The sequence below is a fragment of the Carlito syrichta genome, unplaced genomic scaffold (assembly GCF_000164805.1).
Source record: "Carlito syrichta isolate Samal-C Ts95f unplaced genomic scaffold, Tarsius_syrichta-2.0.1 Scaffold302357, whole genome shotgun sequence".
NCBI classification, from domain to species: Eukaryota; Metazoa; Chordata; class Mammalia; order Primates; family Tarsiidae; genus Carlito; species Carlito syrichta.
Window position 1 is genome coordinate 32,517 of NW_007246453.1, and position 19,731 is coordinate 52,247.

Sequence of the window (19,731 nt, forward strand, 5' to 3'; positions counted from 1 at the left end):
AGGACAGTGGCATGCTCCTGGCCACCACAACCTCGACCTGCTGGGCTCAGGCAATTCTTCCGCCTCAGCCTTCCAAGTAGGTGGAACTACAGGCGCACACCGCCGCACCCAACAATTTTTGGGTGTATTGCCGAGAGGTCTTGCCAAGCTGCCCAGGCTGTTCTCAAACCCGTGGGCTCAGGCAATCATCTCACCTCGACCTCCCGAAGTGATTATTTCATATTTAAATACCTTTCTGGTTAGCATGTTTTAAAATAGAAATGTTTTGCTACGTTGGGTATGCTGAAGCTAGAACTGGCTTGTGTTGTATTGAATATAATTGGTAAATTTTAGCTGTAAAGTACCTACAAGATTTAACAGGCAGTAGTGTGGTTTTGGAATAGTGTGTTGATAGATTTAATGTGATATCCTTATTTTTAGTTAAAAATTCAAGTATTAAAAAACCACAAAAGGGTTTCTTGATTTTTTTTTTTTTTTTTTTAGACAAGAAATGCTTAACCTTCTTCCTTAGGTTACACAGAGAAGTTTCCTTAACTACTGTTTGTTCTAGAAACTGGAACAACTCAATCAATATCCAGATTTTAACAACTATTTGATTTTTGTTCTAACAAAATTAAAATCTGAAGGTAAGTAGGATTTGTGTTAACTATTTAAAACTAACTTTAGGATTTACTTAAGTATGGTGAGAATTATTCGTTTTCAAAGAGTTTCTCATTTTGTAACCCTATTCTTTATAGATGTGGGATGAGCAGTTACTGCCACTCTAAGCATTTATGTGCTTAATAAACATGCAGTTGTTAAATGGGTGTTTATATAATCAGTTCCCTCATTCTTTGCAAATGAAAAACATGTTGCAAAAGTATTTTGGTGCTTTGCTTCAGTGCTTATGCATAAGTATAACAAAGGTTGGTTTCTTTTAAAACACAGATCGACTATAGGATTTAATAATAACTGAATATATGTGTATTTCGTCGTAGGAAAAATGGAAAGGCCATATAACCAAAATGAAAAATTACTTATCCCATCTTCCAGAGATAATTACTGCTGATCTCTTGAATATGTCCTCCTATCCTCTTTTATTAACTCTTCTTTTAAATTTAAATTATTTTTATGACAATTTAAAATGCATAAATAGCTTGATTTTTATGACATGGTCATTTGATTGTTACTAATAACGTGATAATGTGTTCCACTAGACTTTATTTCACGAATATTTATTGAGCACCACCTCTTTACCAGGTAATCTGCAGGCTTCAGAGAGAAAAGTGAACAAAACAAACAAAAATCTCTGCCCTCAAGGAGCTTATGTAGTGAGCGTTATTTAAATATTCCCTTCCTGAAACATGGCAGACACATAGACAACATTTAAAAATACTTATTGATCAACTGACTGGCCTCCAAATGAAAGCACTGTACCCCATTCAGTGATTAGTGTTTTAGAAACTTAAGTGCAGTTAGTAAAAACAACTGCACTTGGACTTGGAAATTAACAAGTTTTAGACCTTTGGTACTATGTCATTTAGCCTCTCTTAATTCTTTCAGCTATAAAATGCCTGTGTTAGACAACCAGACCATCTGTAAGGTTTCAGCTCCAAACTCTAGCAGGTTAATGGTTTTCATGTGTAGTAAAATCTTGTTAATCTTACATTCAGATTTTTGAGAATTCATACACAGTAATTTCTTCTGAATTGTTTTCAAATGATCTTGTAGTTAATTGGGGGGATTTTAATTTGTGATTGAGGGACATAACAGAAAATTTTAATCCCTAAATCTAAATTTTAAGAATCTAGAAATTCTGAGCCCCAGGAGTTCAAGGTTGCAGTGAGCCATAATCATGCCACCACTCCAGCCTGGGTAACAGAGTAAGATTCTGACTCAAAAAAGAAAAACTAGGCATTCATTTATGATACATTGTTAATAAAGAAATTTTTCGGACACAATAGTTGATTATCTGCTGTTTTTTAAAGAACTAAAATATTTAGTGAATTTTTCTAATTTGTGTTTTACTTGAAATTTTAAAATTTATTTTCACAAAAGCTGTCTACTCTCGTGTCCTCACCCTATACTCCACATCTTAAGGTTTTTACAATTTTATGCTCTTTTATTTCAGGTTTCTTGGGCTATAAGGATACTTCAGAAGTACTTTTTTTTCTTCCGAAGTACTTTTAAAAAACATATTCAAATAGTGGCAAGAGTTTGGAAGTCACTGCTTCCACAAACACCTAATAATTATAAAACCATAAAAGGTGTAAAGTATTTTATTCATAATTTCTTGTTCCTAAACTGTATTTCTTCTAATGAGGCAATTTCTCCAAGGACATAGTAGGAGTTTTACATTTGATAATTTTCCCCAGGGGATTAAGAGTTTGGCATTGTGATAATTTATATTAAAGAAGGAACAAAGGTAGCATCTTTTTTTTTTTTTTTTGAGTTGGAGACTCACTCCGTCGCCCATCGCCCGGACTGGAGTGCAGTGGCACGTTCCCTGCCACTGCAACCTCAACCTGCTGGGCTCCGGCAATCCTTCCACCTCAGCCTTCCAAGTAGCTGGAACTACAGACGCGTACTGCCACGCCCGGCTAATATTTTTGATTTATTGTAGAGGTCTCACCAAGTTGCCCAGGCGGGTCTCGAACCCGTGGGCTCAGGCAGTCCACTCACCTCAGCCCCCCAAAGTGCAGGATTACAGGCTGAGCCACCGAGCCTGGCTAAAAGTAACATCTTTAAATGAACATGTTTATTTAGTAATCACTGAATTGTGGAGTATAATTTTTAATCTGGAAGAGCTCTAATTCCCTCACGTTATAGATAATAAACAAATTGAGGACTCAGTAAAGTAATCTTAATTTTTTTTTTAAAAAAAGGAAATGGTTAGTTAGTGACTTCTTAAAATGAATTTTAAGAGGAGATATACTTTTAATTTTGTTTCATTTTGTGGTTTATTGAAGCCTTCATCTTCCTTCATTGTAAACACAATATACTGTATTTCTTGTAAAAACAGATTATTTGTGCCATGTAAAATAACTACATGGCTGAATTATTAAGAGCTAACTTAAGACAAGTTTATTGTTTGAGGAAGTTAAAATATCTGGCTTCATTTATTTTATTTTAAAATATCTGACTTCATTTATTTTATTTTACTATTTTATTTTACTTTTTGAGTTGGGTTCTTACTCTGTTGTCTAGGCTGGAGTGTAGGAGGTCATGGCTCACTGTAGCTTTGACCTCCTAGGCTCAGACGAACCTTCTGCCTGGCTTCCTGAGTAGCTTGAGACCACAGGCATGCACTACCATGCCTGGCTAAATTTTTTTATTTTTTGAGAGTCGAGATCTTGTTATGTTGATCAGGCTGGTCTTGAACTCCTGGGCTCAAGCAGTCCTCCCGCCTGAGCCTCCAGAAGTGTTGGGATTATAGGCATGAGCAACTGCACCCAACCATGGCATTTATTTTACTTCATTTATTTTAAGAGAATTCGGAGGTATGTCTTGTTTCATTTTAAGTTACTCGTTAGAATGGGTTATGCTTGAAAATTAAAAGAGGTTTTTAGATTATATTCAAAGGTTTTCTGTTGCTCTAATGACCTGAATGGGGTTTTTGCACAGAAAAACTTTGCTCTTTAGCCTCTAGGTGTGTTTTACCCTTCAAGATTTCAATACCAGTCAGACTTTGGGAACATAATACTAGCTAGAAAAAGCTCGGGGAGTTTTATTTTTTTAATAATGTAGGTAAAACAGCAGTGTTTTAATAGCATATTCTGTTCAGCACACCAGCTGTTACCATCTTGTAACTCCTTTGAGAAGGAGGGTACCCTATAGAATGGTTCAAAGTGTATACTCTAGAACCAAACTGAGGTGACTATTTTGACCTCCCTTCTTAGCAGCCTGGTGTGACTTTGGCAAAGGCCTCAGTTTCTTCACTTGTGCAATGGGATGAATAATACCTGTCTCACGAGGTTGTAAGGATTAAATGGAGTGCTACTTGGAGTGCATTTAGTGTATGCAGAAGATGTTAACTGTTGCTGATATTGTTGATGGTGATACCAACTGGTAAAATATCGGTTATATTCTACTAGTATTACTTATTGAAAATTTGTTGACTGAGTGTGATGACACACTTATAATCCCAGCACCTGGGAAGGTCGAGTCAGGAGGATTTTTTGAGACCAGGAGTTTCAGACCAGCCTGGACAACATAGTGAGATCCTGTCTCTGTTTTAAAATTGTTAATACCTCTATGGATTAAACTTTCTTCTAAAGTAAATTTATTTTTTAAAAATTTTTGGAGATATTTGCTTTATTTTTAAGCTCTGAGGCAAGTGAAAAATATGATATAAATTAATGGCAATTATATTTATGTGAGGGTGATCCCATATATTCTTTGTCTGCTTATTAGTGACTAATACTTCCAGATCTATAGTGATTGTCAGTTAACAATAAAGCTTGAGTACAGTGGCCAGATATAAACTAAATTAACTTGTAAATTAAATCAACAGTTCTCAACCAAGAATGGCTTTGTCCCACTTAGATGATATTTGGCATTATCTGAAAACATTTTTTGTTATCACAACTTGGAAGGGTGCTGCTGTCATGATATTTGTAAACATCTTAAAGTGCACAAAACAGCGCCCACAATAAAGAATTGTCAGTATGTCAAACTATTGTCAAAATGTTAATAGTGCCAAGATTGAGAAACCCTGACCTATATATATAATGGAGCTAATCTTTTGACAGTGAATTATGATTTTTTTAACTGGTTAGAGCAAAATGAATTTGAATTTGACAATCACCTTTTAAATAAAAGTATTTCTAAAGTTACTGTGATTGGGCCATGTTGGAATAACTACTTTAAACCTCAAAACTATTGTTACTTTATTGCAGATGAACCCACAAGATCCTTGAGTGGTCTCATCTTGAAGAATAATGTGAAAGCACATTTTCAGAACTTTCCAAATGGTGTAACAGACTTTATTAAAAGTGAATGTTTAAGTAATATTGGTGACTCCTCTCCTCTGATTAGAGCTACTGTTGGTAAGTTATATTGTAACAATTTTACTTATTTCGTTTGTAACTGGATCATTTTTTAGAGATGACATCATTTTTATAGGGATTTTTGTTAGCTATTTCATGTTAAATTGTGAAAGATTTTCATTGCTATGTAAATGCTTTTGAAATGATGTTTACATTTGAAACTTTGCTTAATCAAAGTTGGTTAAAATAGGGCATCAACAGTTGATACTAGTTTAGTCACTACCTTTTCTTTGAGTACGCAGCTGGGAGTTTTCACTAGCTATCTGCTTTGAGTAATTCATGGAGTGTGATTTCTCGTTTCACTTTTACATGTAAAGAAAAACTGATTGTTTTATTAAAACAATCTATAGGATTGCATATCTAATTCAACAGCAATTTTTTAGTCTTCAGAATGTTCAACTTTTTTTCAGGGAAAAAACAGCTTCCTGTCAGTGTATGTAGTACTGAATTAAGATGCTTAATTATAGTAACTGATAGAAATCATTTTGGGGACACACACACACACACACACGACTGTGGGTAAGCACAGTACACACACACACACACACACACACACACACACGGCTGTGGGTAAGCACAGTACCAACCCACAGAAGCAAAACAGGCCACTGTAGTTAGTCATGGGTAGCCTGCCGATGGGCAGCCTTTGGTGTGCTGTGGGCTTCAGCAACTACGTTTTACAAGGATGTTACGTTCTGTTCATTTACCCGGTTGGTTAAATAGAAGCCAGTTAAAGAAATCAAATGCTCTCTTTAGGGAGTTCCTTCATTTTGGATATTTTGTCTCATGGGTTTGAAAAAGTACCTAATTTTTCTCTTACTTAGAAAGCAGAGACTTTGTGACTTCCCTCCAAACATTCTCAAACAGTCACAGTTTTAACACTGGTTTTACATTTGATGGGTAGAAAACATGAGTTCCCTCGGATCCGAATGTGTCCGTCTGTACCTTAAGACTTGGCTTTCTCCTGACACTAGTGTGTGCTAACCTTTTCTGTTTGAATTCAAGACTGTGGAATGGGGTTTGGAAAGAAAGAGATGAGAGGTGGCAACTCAGCTGAGAGGAAAGGATGTAGAAATCAGATACGAAATTTGTCTGTAAACTGTATTCCATCTTAAACCCATTTTTAAATGCCGTTTGGTCCAAACTGCAGTGCTTGGCCTCTTGTAAGTCTGAAAGGCTGAACATAATAGGGTTGGGGGGAGAAGAATTGGTTTTATCTCCCAGTGAGTGCTGGATTTCTTTTTCCTTTTCCTAAAGGTTTTTTTAACATTTGAGAGCTGGGTTTATCTCAGAAATTATTTAAGCACTTAAGTATCTTCTGACTTCTTATTTTAAAACCAATGAGTGAAATGACATACATAGGCATCATTTTTTATTGATATCTATTAGAATATGAGAGGTCTTTGGTTTAATTCTAGTGTATATGAAGTAGATATTTAAGTATTCTAAGTGTGAGAACCACTGCAGTTTTCAGAACAGAAACAAATCAAGTTTTTATTTAGTTACTTGCTTTCCTGAAAATAAGTGAAGTGGCTTCAGACAGAACTGTAATGTATTCCCAAATGACGTGATTTCTAGGATTGGGAGTGTTGGAGGTGGCTGTAGGTGAAAGTATAGATGAAGCAAGATTGACCCTGTGTCAGTGACTGTTGTGATAGCTTCACGGGTACATTCAGTTCAGTATATTTCTCTCCTTTTATGTATGTGTGGACTTTCTGTTTTCAAAAGTCTGTAATGTTAAGTAGGTAAAACAAATCCAAGCTGCTTGACCAGTTAAATTATCTGCCTGCTTTATGTTAGTTAAGAATAAGAACCTTTACTTTTGTCCCTCTTCCCCTCTCCTCCTTCGCTCGGCGAAGATCAGAGAAGGTGGTGGAAAGTAGGATTGACAGATGCTTCCCCGAGAAGGGAGAAATTATTTGGGGCACAACATGAAGATTCTAAAGTATTTAATGATGTACCATATGTGTGTGTATGTACATATATTGCCTTATCCAAAGCATTATGTCTTAAAATCAGGAGGTTTTTTTTCTTTTTCTTCAGGAAAATAGATGAGCTGATTTAAACTCATCAGTGCTATAAGAAAGGCATTGGCAGTAGTGGGAAACTGGGAGAGGGGGTAGGATTGGCAGTTGATTGAGGGAAATGTTAGGGGAAGGAGGGGCACACCTCATCAACAAGGGTACCTGTATAATCAACGTTTGTATACCTAACCCTGAATTGTACCCCACATCTTTATCATAAAAAAAAGATAAATAAACTAACTCATCAGTGCTTTCCAACAATAAATCTGGGAAGAAGTTTTTTTTTTCCCCTGGTCTTTTACATTGCTTAATCTTAGTTCACATTTAGACAAGTTTAAAACGCTCTTAGGAATATGTTTTGTAAGTTAAATTTTGTAGGTTTCTAAATGTCATCTCTAAGAATTGCAAACTGATTCTTCGTCACGTAGAAAATCGATAAGTGTATAGTAGCATAAATATATTCTACACTTTTAGTTAAAGTAGAATCTGCTCTTCTAGACCAGGGTTTTCCAGCTTTAGCACTTGACATTTTGGCCTGGGTAATTATTTGTGGATGGGCTGTCCTGTCTGCGTACTATAATAGGATGTTAATCAGCATCTCTGGCCTCTACCCACTTAGTATCAGTAGAAGCCATGTACCTTGTGATGACCAAAATTGTCTCCAGATCATGTCAAATGTTGTCAGAGATTCCTGACTGAACGCCTTAAGAGCAAGGATGATGTGTTATTTTTGTATTTCTTAGCACTTAATATAATACTTGCTTACAATACTTAACAGTACTTAAATATTTTAATTAAAATTAAAATATTTTTTATTATAAAGTAAACTTGCAACTTTGGCATTAACCAATTAACCTTAACAATATATATTGGGAATCTTATCAAGGAAGTATATTTGGAAGAGACCACATTTTCATGACTGTGGTAATTCATTAGATAAAGGTAAAATTGTTTCTCTTGTTAAAGAGTAAACGGTTTGTCTGCTGGGCACAGTAGCACCTATAATCCCAGGGAAGTTGAGGCAGGAGGATTGCTTGAGCCCAGGACTTCAGGACTAGCCTGGGCAACATGGCAAGACCCCTTCTCTACAAAAAAATCAAAAAAATTAGCTGGGTGTTCATGGCACACACACCTGTAGTCCCAGCTTCTCAGGAGGCTGAGGCAGAAGGATCGCCCGAGCCCAGGTGGCTAGGCTGCAGTGAGCCGTGATGGTGTCACTGCATTCCTGTCTGGGCTAGACTGAGACTCCAACTTAAAAAAAAAAAAACAGTTTTTAATTTTTACTGTTTCAGTGAATATTCTTTTATGTATGTTTATACATCTGTGGGAAAGTTTCTGTAGACTTAATTTGTATAAATGGCATTATTGGGTCAAAGTGTGTTGTTTAGGTATTTAAGACTTTCATGTTGCCGAAGACACTGATTTTATTCCTGTGCTTGTTGTAAATACTGAGAAAGACCTTTTGCAACTCTGCTAGGTATTAGGTGATTTTTCAGGAGTGGATGAGATTTGGGTCCAAACTAAGTTTGCGATTTGTCAGTTTGTCAACATTCTTTAATGGGCTCCTAGCAGAAGTAATGTCACCAATTTGTAGATTATGTTTGATTTTTAATTATTACTTGTTTGCATTCTTATGTAATACACGCTTGCTTTCCTTTAGGCAGATCCAAGTCCTTCTCGTCCCCTCAGTCCTTTTCTATTTCAATTCTGGGAAACAATAAATTGCAAGAAGGATCAGGTCTTGCTACTTTTGGGTCTTACTGGAGACTATTTTATCATAAGGGCTAATGTTTTTAAAATGTTATCAGTACATTGATCCTTACTATGTAATTTCTGTTTTTTAGTGGAGAGTAAATATTTGCCAGTGTCTTTGCTTTTTACATTTTTTTGAAGTTCTTTACCTCTGAGAGCAACCTTCTCAAAACTAATGTAGAAAATTTATACAGTGTTATTTGCTGTTCAGTAATAATCGTTGAGTGTTTACTAAATGGCAGGCATTTTCTATATACCATTGAATTTTCAATATGACCCTATGAAGAATTTTTCTTTTTTCATATTTTTAGATTAGTATTTTGCATCTTCAAATAAAAATAATTTGCCTACTGTCATTTATACTCTTCTGATACTAATAAATCTTCATCATTAAGTATATTACATTATATTGCTAATAATATATTTACTGTGGCAGGGAAAAATGTGGACACAAAACTTGTGTGTTATTATTGTTTTTGTGTTGGCATAACCCATTGACTGTCACAACTCAGCCACACAACACAGTTGAAATAATCCAGTCAGTCAGAACAAAACAGTCAGTCAATATGTCTCTCTCAGCCTCCAAGATCGCCTTTCTGGTGACTATGCAGTAAGAGGGAACTGTTGTAGGAGTATGTAGCCTGCCTCCATGAGGCTGTAAACTATGATCTTGCAGGATTGCTCTCAAGTGATGCTCATCTACTTTAGTTTTCCCTGCTGTGGTCCTTGGCTGTGGTTCCAGATTAAGTCAGGGAACTATTCTTAGCTTCTTAATGTATCTTTTATCTGGGTCTGAAAGACTCATAAGCTTATTATCCAGTGATAAGTGCTTCGAACATTTTGGTATATTTTCTTTGTACTCTTTTGTGTGGTTAGAACTGGAGTTAATTGGTGGAGCTATTTTTTAGTATGGCTGGAGAAAAGGAATTTGCAGTCTTTTGTACAGTTTGGAACCCTTAGGCTTGAGACATTTAAAAGATGTGTGTTTTCTTTCAAGGTATTTTGATTACAACCATAGCCTCCAAGGGAGAATTGCAGAATTGGCCTGACCTCTTACCAAAACTCTGTAGCCTGTTAGATTCTGAAGATTACAACACTTGTGAGGTAAAGAAATTGTTCTTTATTATTTTTTTGTCATGCTGTATATTAGCAACCTTTAGCAATAATATTTCCTCTGAATCATCCAACTTCAAAGCTTAGAAGCCAAAGTAGTGACCTTTGTGTTTTACATTTGCGAATCATTTATCATACTATTTACTAACAGTAAAGACTGTTGTAAGACCTCTTTGCTATATTTCTTTCAAGGAGAGATATCTTATGTTTTTCTATTTTAATGTTATCCTTGGGTCCATATATGTATGGAATAAACAGAGCTTAATTGGTTCGTGTTTTTTTTTTAAGATAGACTAAAGTTTACCAAATCCCAGACAGATCATGAGTACTCACTTAACTTCTCTAAATTGTTTTTAATGCTTCTTATTGTATAACATACCTAGATATGTCTAATTGGTCTAGTTTTAATCATAAATTAACTGATTGTTGTTTTTTTTGCCACTGATCAAATCACTAGCAACATTTCCATTTGGGGAGATGAGCGTCTTTTATAATTTCTCACTTTTAGTTACTGCTGTGTCTCTTTTATTAGCAGGCTTTTAATTTGGGTAGAAATCTATTTGTTAAGTGGAAACCATATGAAATGTTTTGACTCTCTAAAGCAATGACTCCTCTCTCTCCCAAAGAGCAAGACTTGAAGGCAGGGCAGGCACAGGGATAACCTAAACAAAAGGAATCAGGCGGCCTTACCACCTGGCAGTTTTTTGCCTGTCTTGGGAAAGGGGAAACAGGAAGAGAAGATGGGATGAGGGAGAATCAGCAATATAGTGTTTAAAGTCATTTTTCTCCCTTCCTAAAAAGGAAGGAAAAATTCTTCATTCTCATATACACAAAAATGCTTTGGAAGTATACTGATAAGATTACAGAAAATCTAATAATATTTAGTCGTTGTGTGACAGTTTATTATATTTAAACAGAGCTTTGGTATGGTGGTAATAACATAAAAGATCAAAACTTTAAGCAAGCACTATCTAAGAATAAGAAATTTAAGCTGTAGTAATTGTGAAGTTGTAGAGCTACTCCATAGAATTCATACTTTAAATAGAATTCCTATCTTTCTGAATTGAAGATTTGTGTTTTCAAGATGCTGGTATGGAGTGATTGCTAAATGTTCCTAGTTGGAATTTATATTGATTTTTATTATAAGATGGCAATTAAATTTCCTAATATCTAATGCATGTTAAATCTAAGACTGAAATTTTGTCTTTTTAAATTTTGAACTTTGGCTGGATGTGATGGCTCATACCTATAATCCCAGCACTTTGGGAGGCTGAGGCGAGAAGATTGCCAGAGCCCAGGAGTTCAAGACCAGCTTAGGCAACATGATGAGACCTCGTCTCTAACAAATAAAAAAAATTAGTTGGGCATGGCATGTGCCTGTAATCTCAGCTACTTGGAAGGCCAAGGCTGCGGTAGCCATGATCTTGCCACTGCACTTCAGCCTGCATGATAGAGAGACTTTGATTTAAAAATATGTTTTAAATTTCAATTTCCAAATTTATTATTTTTAGAGTATTATGCACTCTAAAAAAAATTGAATAATTGCCTTAAACGAGTTTACCTTCTGTTGGACACTCTTAAAGTTAACTTTACTATGGAAAATAAGCATCAAGCTGCTGCCAGTGGAATTGTAAGTGCAGTGAGGTGGTTGGTTGAGGTAACTAGCGTTTTGTTTAAAGACTCTGGTTTGTCTCCTTTAGTGTAAAAATGGCTATAGGAAAATAGTTGGCAATTAAATTGCCTGCCCTTGTAACACATTTAGTCACCAGTACCCAATAGAAGGTTTTATGTATAAGAAACTTTTTAATAGTATTAATTGCCTTTCTTTGTGCTTCAAAAAGAGTTGTTCCATTGCACTCCAGCCTGGGCTACAGAGTGAGACTCCAACCCAAAAAAAGGAAAAAAAGAGTTGTTGCAGGGGTTAAGTACCCTTCTATGTAAATGTGGAGTTTTACCATTTAATTTTGACAAACTGGTGTTTAATTCCTGCCAACCAAAATTAGTTTTGTCATTTAATGCTAAAATGTACCATTATATTTAAACTGAGATTTTAGATACTCGGTGGTATAATAATTTGTTTTAAAATTGAATGATTGAACTTATGGATTTTAGAAGGCAGCGTTTTACATTGTCTGAGAACATTAATCCATGCAAGTTAGTATAATTCTTCAATCTACTCTTAAATGGCTTCATTTTTAATGAATTCTAATCATTTAAAATTTGCCTTTTGCAGGGAGCCTTTGGTGCCCTTCAAAAGATATGTGAAGATTCTGCTGAGATTTAGATAGCGATGTTTTAGATCGTCCTCTCAACATCATGATTCCCAAGTTTTTGCAGTTCTTCAAGCACAGTAGTCCAAAAATAAGGTATTATTGTACAGCAAGTATTAATTTACAAATTGTTAATAAACCTGGTTGCTACCTTGTTTTGCATTAACTAATATTTTTGTGATTAGCTAAAGGCACTGGATGTTTTACAAAGGCGATTCTACATAATTGAAATTGCCTGTATTAATAACAAAACCTGTGAAATGTTGACTCTTCCAGATGGAATTTTCGTTAAATTTGATACCGTTTACCTTCTATATGGTTAATAACTTTCATGATAGTTAACAGTCATGCTTCTATTAAGTTCCTTATGTTAAGACCTTTGCTGAGTTGTTTTTTTGATGTTTTTTTAAGTCATCCAGGCTAGAGTGCAGTGGCATAATCACAGCTCACCACAGCCTTGATCTCCTGGGATTAGGTGATTCTTCTGTCTCAACCTCCCAAGTAGCTAGGACTACAGGTATATGCCACCATGCCCAGCTAATTTTTACAATTTTTTTGTAGAGATGAGGTCTTGCTATGTTAATTAGACTGGCTCAAACAATTTTTCTGCTTTGGCCTCCCAAAGCGCCTGGATTACAGGCGTGAGCCACCACACCCGACCAGAGAACTGAGCTCTGAGCTTTTAGTGTCCTCTTCCCCTTTTCCTATTTTCACACCTAATTCTTTGCTTTTCTTCATCCTGTGATTGATAAGCTGATTGAATTTTAAAGAAAATATGTTCTCATTGAGTAAGTACTTTCAGCTTAAGGGTTTTACAATCTAATTATGAAAAACCATTTCAAATAAAAGTGGCAGAATTTTTTAGTAAACCTGAAATCAAAGAATAGGCATAGTTAGCTAGCTAATCCTGACTTGCTTTGCTTTATTCACCTCTGTATTTCCAGTTCTTAGAACAGTGTCTGGCTTTAACAGTTGTTAATATGTTGTATTTAGAATATCAAATTAGGCTTTAAGTTTGTTGTCTGTTCTTTCTAGCTATAACTATCATGACGTCTTCATTACAGTGTTGAAGTGTGTGAAACTCTTTGTAACTTTTCCAAACATTCTCCAGCCTGCTGTATTCCTTTTTTTGTTGTTCAGTTTTTTCTAACTTGTCCTTTGCACTGTGTTTCTGTGGAAGTCATTGCTCTTCAGATTATCAGTTGCTTTTGTGTTACTTCCAGTTGTCAGTGCTTTATGCTTTTATGTGGAATAACCAAGTGTTATATTACTAAATTAGAAGTATGCAGTTCTTAGAAGCCAAATGCATGAATTTAGTGTGTAAGCTGCTGTTTCAAAAATCCAAGCTGTTCTCCAGAGGATTATGTTTTTAGCAGTATGTCAGGGAAAGAGAGGATCAGGAATCTTGTTCTTACAAAAATTTCTCTGTTTAGTTCTCATTCTCATTAGCTTAATTTTAGTTACTTTACACCTTAAGTAATAGTGAATTTTGTTTTATGCAGAGTACAAACTTAATAGATGCGTATTTGTTATAGTATCATGCACATAATACATTTTAAAATTAAAACGTTACTCCTCCTGGCAGTCATAATTAGATAGGCATTCATACTCCCCAAGGAAGTCTACCCCACTTTTAGCATTTTAACTAAGGTGATGAAAGTGTGGTAATTTGCATACTTTTCTTCACTTCTAGGAAATTCACTTTTTTGTGACCAATTTTCATCAATTAAAAGAAAAACAGAAAAATCCAAAAAACCTTTCTGGTAATTGATATGCTGTTGTTGGATATTAGATATTAATAGTTTTTCATGATTTTAATTTTGTAGATGGTCATTTAATTAAAACTTGAGGTAGAATTTAGGAATTCAGGAATGTTTCCATTCAATGACTGTTTATTACTACCTGCTGGAGTCTGTTATGCATGCATTAGCATTTTTTAAATGTATATTTAAGTAATAACTGTATCTGCTATGTATTTTAGCTATCCATTAAACATATCTTTATACGATCTTATTCTACATTATAATTTAATACCTTACTAACATGGTTTAACTGGTATTTGTACTCTTAAAAGTTTTTCCCTTGAAAATAACTGTTGGATTTCAAGTATACAGAATGAGGCCGTATAGTTTTATCTCTTACATGACTAAGCAATGTAAAAATCAGCCATTTTATCAGACTTGAGGTACTCAGAATTGAATTGTGATTTTTCAGTTCATTGCACGTTCTCATCGTGGCCCACTTGTATTTAGCTGTTAGTCAAATCCACCACCTAAAACAAAATTAAGACCTTGACAACAGCCTGCATCTAAATCCCAACTTCATCCTTCCCTTGTATTTCTTCTTAGTTTTGTTGAGTGCGTATGCAAAGTGAGTATGTATTTTTGTTTTTAAGCATCAAAACATGTAAGCTTTGGTGACTTTAATATTATGTTGCTAAGTTTTACCTAAAATATGTCGGTCGGTATTGCTCACTTTGATTACTGTGTAACATTTCATTTCATGACAGTTATACAGTTTATTCATGTACTTGCCTCTTCCTCCTGATGGCCTTTGGGTGGCTGCTAGGTTTTTACTACCGAGAATAGTGCTACTGAAAACGCTTTTATACTTGTCTTGTTTTGTACATACTGCTAGGGTTCTGTTAGATAGAGGTATAAAATCTAGAAAAGAAATTACTGGATACAGCCCATGTAAATGATTAACTCAAGGAAATAATACCAAACTTTTCCAAAGAGGTTGTGCCATTTTAGGCTTTTTATTAGCATTTCATGTTGTCAGACATTTGAAAAATTGCCAGTAAGATATTGACCAGAAATGCGTGGTGGCTCACACCTACAATTCCAGCACTTTTGGGAGGCTGAAGTGAGAGGATTGCCTGAGCCCAGGACTTCAAGACCAGCTTAGGCAACATAGCAAGACCTCATGTCTACAAAAATAAAGCAGTTAGCCGGTTTAGTGGTGCACGCCTATAGTCCCAGCTACTCTGGATGCTGAGGTGGAAGGATTTCCTGAGCCCAGGAGGGCTGCAGTGAGCCATCCATGATCATACCCCTGGATGCCAGCCTGGGCAAAAGAGTGAGACTCCAGCTAAAAAAATATATATATATATTTATTATTTCATTATGGTCTTGATAGTGTGCTTTTCTATTATTAATGATATTGAACATCTTGTGTGCTTATTAGCTGTACATACTATCTTCTCTTTTGCCCTTTTAAAATATTGGGTTATTGGTGCTCCATTGATTTGCAGGAATTCTCAACCTTTATCAGTTACATCAGTAGAGAACATCTTTTCCCTTTTTGTCTTTACTAAATGTTTAAAAGTGTTAGGGAGTTTCAATATTTAAGACCTTAATATATTTGGTATCAGTGGGTTTGTGGTGTGAGATAGGAGTACAGTCAGTCTTTTCCATTTGAGTAACAGTCCTAGCATAATTATTAAATAGCCATTTCCTTTTCCCTGTTGATCTAAAGTGTTACCTGTCATATGCGTAGTTCTGTATATGTGTAGATCTGTTAATGGGCCCTCTATCTTAATTTCATTGTTATTTTATGATCATAACTTCAAATTGAATTCTGATGTATTTTGGGGCAAAAATTTGAGCTTTTGAGGCTTTTAGAAAATTGCACTTATTAAAAAGCTTATAACATTGGAATGAAATGTTACACAGCAAGAAAATAGGTAGACAAATTAACAGTGAGAGCTGAAACTATATGAGGATAATTTTTCAGTTTCTCAAATTGTGCTCTGGAATATGTCAACTTTGGGGAAATTTAGATACTTCTGCTTCTGTTCATAAGGTAAATTTATGTTCTGTCCCAGAATGGAATGAAAATAAGACCTGCTGTTTTATAACATGTACACTTGCAAAGCTTTTGAATTAATTATAAACAGTCTATTTAAAGAGTTTCTTCCTTATAAAAATGCGTTGAAGAAAAGCAAAAAGTTAGAACTATGCAGACATTTCGGGTTAAGAAATTAGAATTGAAAATATATTTCTTTCAGCAGAATGTACTTTGAGCTTACTAAATACTTCTGATGCTTCTAGAGGGAATGTTCTTTCTGTTTAAAAATATTATGGTTTATAAGGTAGGGATCTTATTGGGGAAAGATTCATTCTTCAAGAACAAATGCCATTTACATGACATCGGACAGATCTAATTAAGAAACTGATTAAAATATATGTACCAAGAATAATTTTTGTTGTGCTTATCACCAGATTATATAATATAAAGAAACTTTTAGTTTTAAGTGCACAGATATCCTTAGGATTCGAGTTTTATCACCCACATTTCTGACCTAGATCTGCTTCCTTTTATTGGGAAATTGTACTTAGAGCTTACATGCTGGACAGTAGGAATGCCTTTCTCTTCCATACAAATTCCAGGATTGTCAAGTTTTATGAAAAACCTTTTTGGAATTTGTATTGGGATTGCATTGAATCTACAGATCAGTTTGGGGAAAGTAGACATTTTCAGAGTAATAATTGCTTATTTTTAATAAAGTTTCATGTTTTAATCCTTATAGGTCTCTAGTATATTTTTTTAGATACATTCCTAGGAACTTGATCTCTGATGTAATGATAGCCTTTAAGTTAAAATTTCTAGTTTTTTAAGTAAACTTAACAAAAAATATGCGGTAAAAAGAAATAATTTCTAACTATCCTTAAGCTCCTAAAATTTATTTGGAAAATGCTAGTAGTAGCCTTTTCCTCTGGAGGGTGGAGATATGAGATGTTTATGCCTGTTTGCCCTACATACACACAAAGAAATGCAAATTTAAAGATTTTTGTTCTTAATTTAAAAGCTTTTGCTTTTGTAGAGACAGGGTCTTGCTGTGTGACTTAACCACAACCTTGACCTCCTGGGCTCAGGCTATCCTCCTGCCTCAGCCTCCTGAGTAGCTGGAACTACAGGTGTGTGCCACCATGGCTGGCTAATTTTTAAATTTTCTTGGAGAGACAAGGTCTTCTATGTTGCCCAGGCTAGTCTTGAACTGGCCTCCCAAAGTGCTGAGATTACAGGCTAAAAATAAAGAGTCTTTTAAAACTCCCTTTCTTATATTTCTTTTCACATTTGTTTACAGTGCCAAGCACTCAACATATATTGGCTCATTTAGTTTAATCCCCACAACAAATAGACGAATTGTAGTATTATTTTATAGATGAGAAAAACAGACTTTAAAGCATATGCAGCCTACCCTGTGCTACCCATTTAAGTGATGGAGAGCGCCATAGTATGTTCTTTTTTACTTAATATTGGCTTATATACACTCAGTAAGTGTTACATGCTTTTGCTGTAACTGCGGAACCAAAACCAATCTGTTTTTGGCACAGTGGTTAAGACAAGGAAAGGTTATCACAAGGTTATCAGAAGTGGAGACAGAACAGGCAATAAGTAATACTTCAGGCAGTGTTAAATTCAGTGGAAAAATGAGAATAGGGGATAGTGATTCATAGAGGTATTTTATAGATACGGTTCTTGGTAAATGTAACATTTGTGTCAAGACGCTGAACAAAAGTAAGGTAGCAAGTCCATGCGAGACCTTGGTGAAGAACGTTTACGACAGAGAACAGCAAGTAAAAAGGCTCTGGAGTTAGGGATAAGCTTTTAGAGTGACAGAGGAAAACAACTTCTGCCGTAGCAGAGTAGGAATCGAAGCTAGGGGGTTAGGGAGGAGCCGTATTATAAAGAATGTCTAGGTTAGTGGTCAGCAGACTGTGCAGTGGAGCCAAATTCAGTTCATAGCCTGCAAGATAAGGGAGACTTACATTTTAAGAGAAGGAAAAAAACAAAGATACAGCAAGGGTCTGATGTGGGCCATGAAAGTTGAAATACTATTTGGCAGAAAAAAAGCTTTTATTGGAGCAATCTGAACAGGAGTGAAGTGTGTTCTTATAATGTGTGTCAAACGGGTTGTAGTATTTTTCACAGTAGAAGTCGAGAAACCAGAAGAGCCTCTTGCAGTAGCCCTGGTAAGAGATCAGAGATTATGGCTTGGACTAGAGAAGAAGTGAAGGCAGGAGAGGTGATTCGATTAAGGGCATGCTGTTAAGGGTGGTGCCAGTAAGAACACTGAGTACTGAATTGAGGATGCCCAGACACATTCGCTAGTCCCCATGTTTAGCTGCGAAGGGAATGCATATCCATCCATTTTTGAATCTGTAGGTATGTAATAATGTGCCTTCACCCAGCCTCCTACTCTTTAGAGGTATCCACTACGAAAAGTTGTATATCAGACTGGGCGCAGTGGCTCACACCTGTCATCCTAGCACTTTGGGAGGCTGAGGTAAGAGGATTGCCGGAGCCCCCCATGGGTTTGAGACCAGTCTGGGCAACTTGGAGAGACCTCATCTCTACAGTAAATCAAAAATTAGCTGAGTGTGGTGGTGCGCACCTGTAGTTCCAGCTACTTGGAAGGCTGAGGCGGAAGGATCGCCAGAGCCCAGCAGTCACGACTGCGATAGCCATGAGCATGCCACTGCACTCCATCCTAGGCGACAGAGTGAGACTCCTACTCAAAAAAAAAAAGAAAGTTGTGCATATCCTTTCAGACATTTTCCACCTGCTTAGAAACACTAGCATTGCTCTGCAAATTGTATTTTTCACTAAATATATTCTTCACATTCTTTCTCTGTTGGTACACAGATTTGACTCATTGCTTTTAGTGGGTATATATATGGATATAATATACTATAATATTTTTATGGAGGAATGTTTTTGCTAATTTTCTGTAGATAGAAAAAAGCTATACTGGGCGTGTTCTAAATTTCAAACTTTGTTTCTAGGTCTCATGCTGTTGCATGTGTCAATCAGTTTATCATCAGTAGGACTCAAGCTCTGATGTTGCACATAGATTCTTTTATTGAGGTAAGATTTATTCTCGTTCCCCCCTTAGTTTTTGAAAAGGTTAGATAATGCTAACTGCATGTCGTTTTTAAAATAGTAATCATTTATAATCAGAAATTTAATGGTCAATTAAGTGATTTCTGGTAATATTAAAATTAGATACAGGATAGACTTAAAATTTTTGTTAGCTAAAAATTAAAGCTATTTTCTGTTACTAATTTTTCTACTTGTATCGTACAGATATTGACTGTGGGGTGTGTGTTTAATACCTTGACTACTTCAAAGATTTTTCCTTCAGTATTCTGTTTAAATTGCATATGGAAATTGAATCTCCCAGCTCATATGCAGTATTTGAAATGTGAAAAATCAATGGGGTTGGATAAAACTGACTTGATAGCAAGGATCTGAAGGCACAGACTAAAAGGACAATATTTGTTTTTCCATTGTAAAATAAGAGTTTGTGGCCAGGCTCGGTGGCTCACCCTGTAATCCCGCGCTTTGGGAGGCCGAGGTGAGTGGATTGCCTGAGCCTGCAGGTTTGAGACTCACCTGGGCAACTTGGCGAGACCTCATCTCTACAATAAATCAAAAAATTAGCCAGGTGTGGTAGCATTTGACTGTAGTTCCAGCTACTTGGAAGGCTGAGGTGGAAGGATCACCAGAGCCCTGCAGGTAGAGGCTGCTGTGGCTGGG

At 35.8% G+C, this 19,731-nt stretch overlaps 1 protein-coding gene across 2 annotated transcripts in view; it reads left to right on the forward strand.

The window, feature by feature from the left end:
- The first annotated feature begins 512 nt into the window (after positions 1 to 512).
- The window catches only part of TNPO1 (transportin 1), a 55,879-nt gene continuing 36,660 nt past the window's right edge, over positions 513 to 19,731 (forward strand). For both annotated transcript variants that reach the window (XR_002481882.1, XM_021711550.1), the window contains exons 1-5: positions 513 to 626; positions 4,878 to 5,027; positions 9,801 to 9,907; positions 12,150 to 12,282; positions 18,978 to 19,059. Coding sequence is in view for 1 of the 2 variants with exons in the window: in XM_021711550.1 (XP_021567225.1) it covers positions 12,233 to 12,282; positions 18,978 to 19,059 (132 nt within the window). In the remaining variant the exon portion in view is untranslated. The remainder of the gene's footprint in view (positions 627 to 4,877; positions 5,028 to 9,800; positions 9,908 to 12,149; positions 12,283 to 18,977; positions 19,060 to 19,731) is intronic.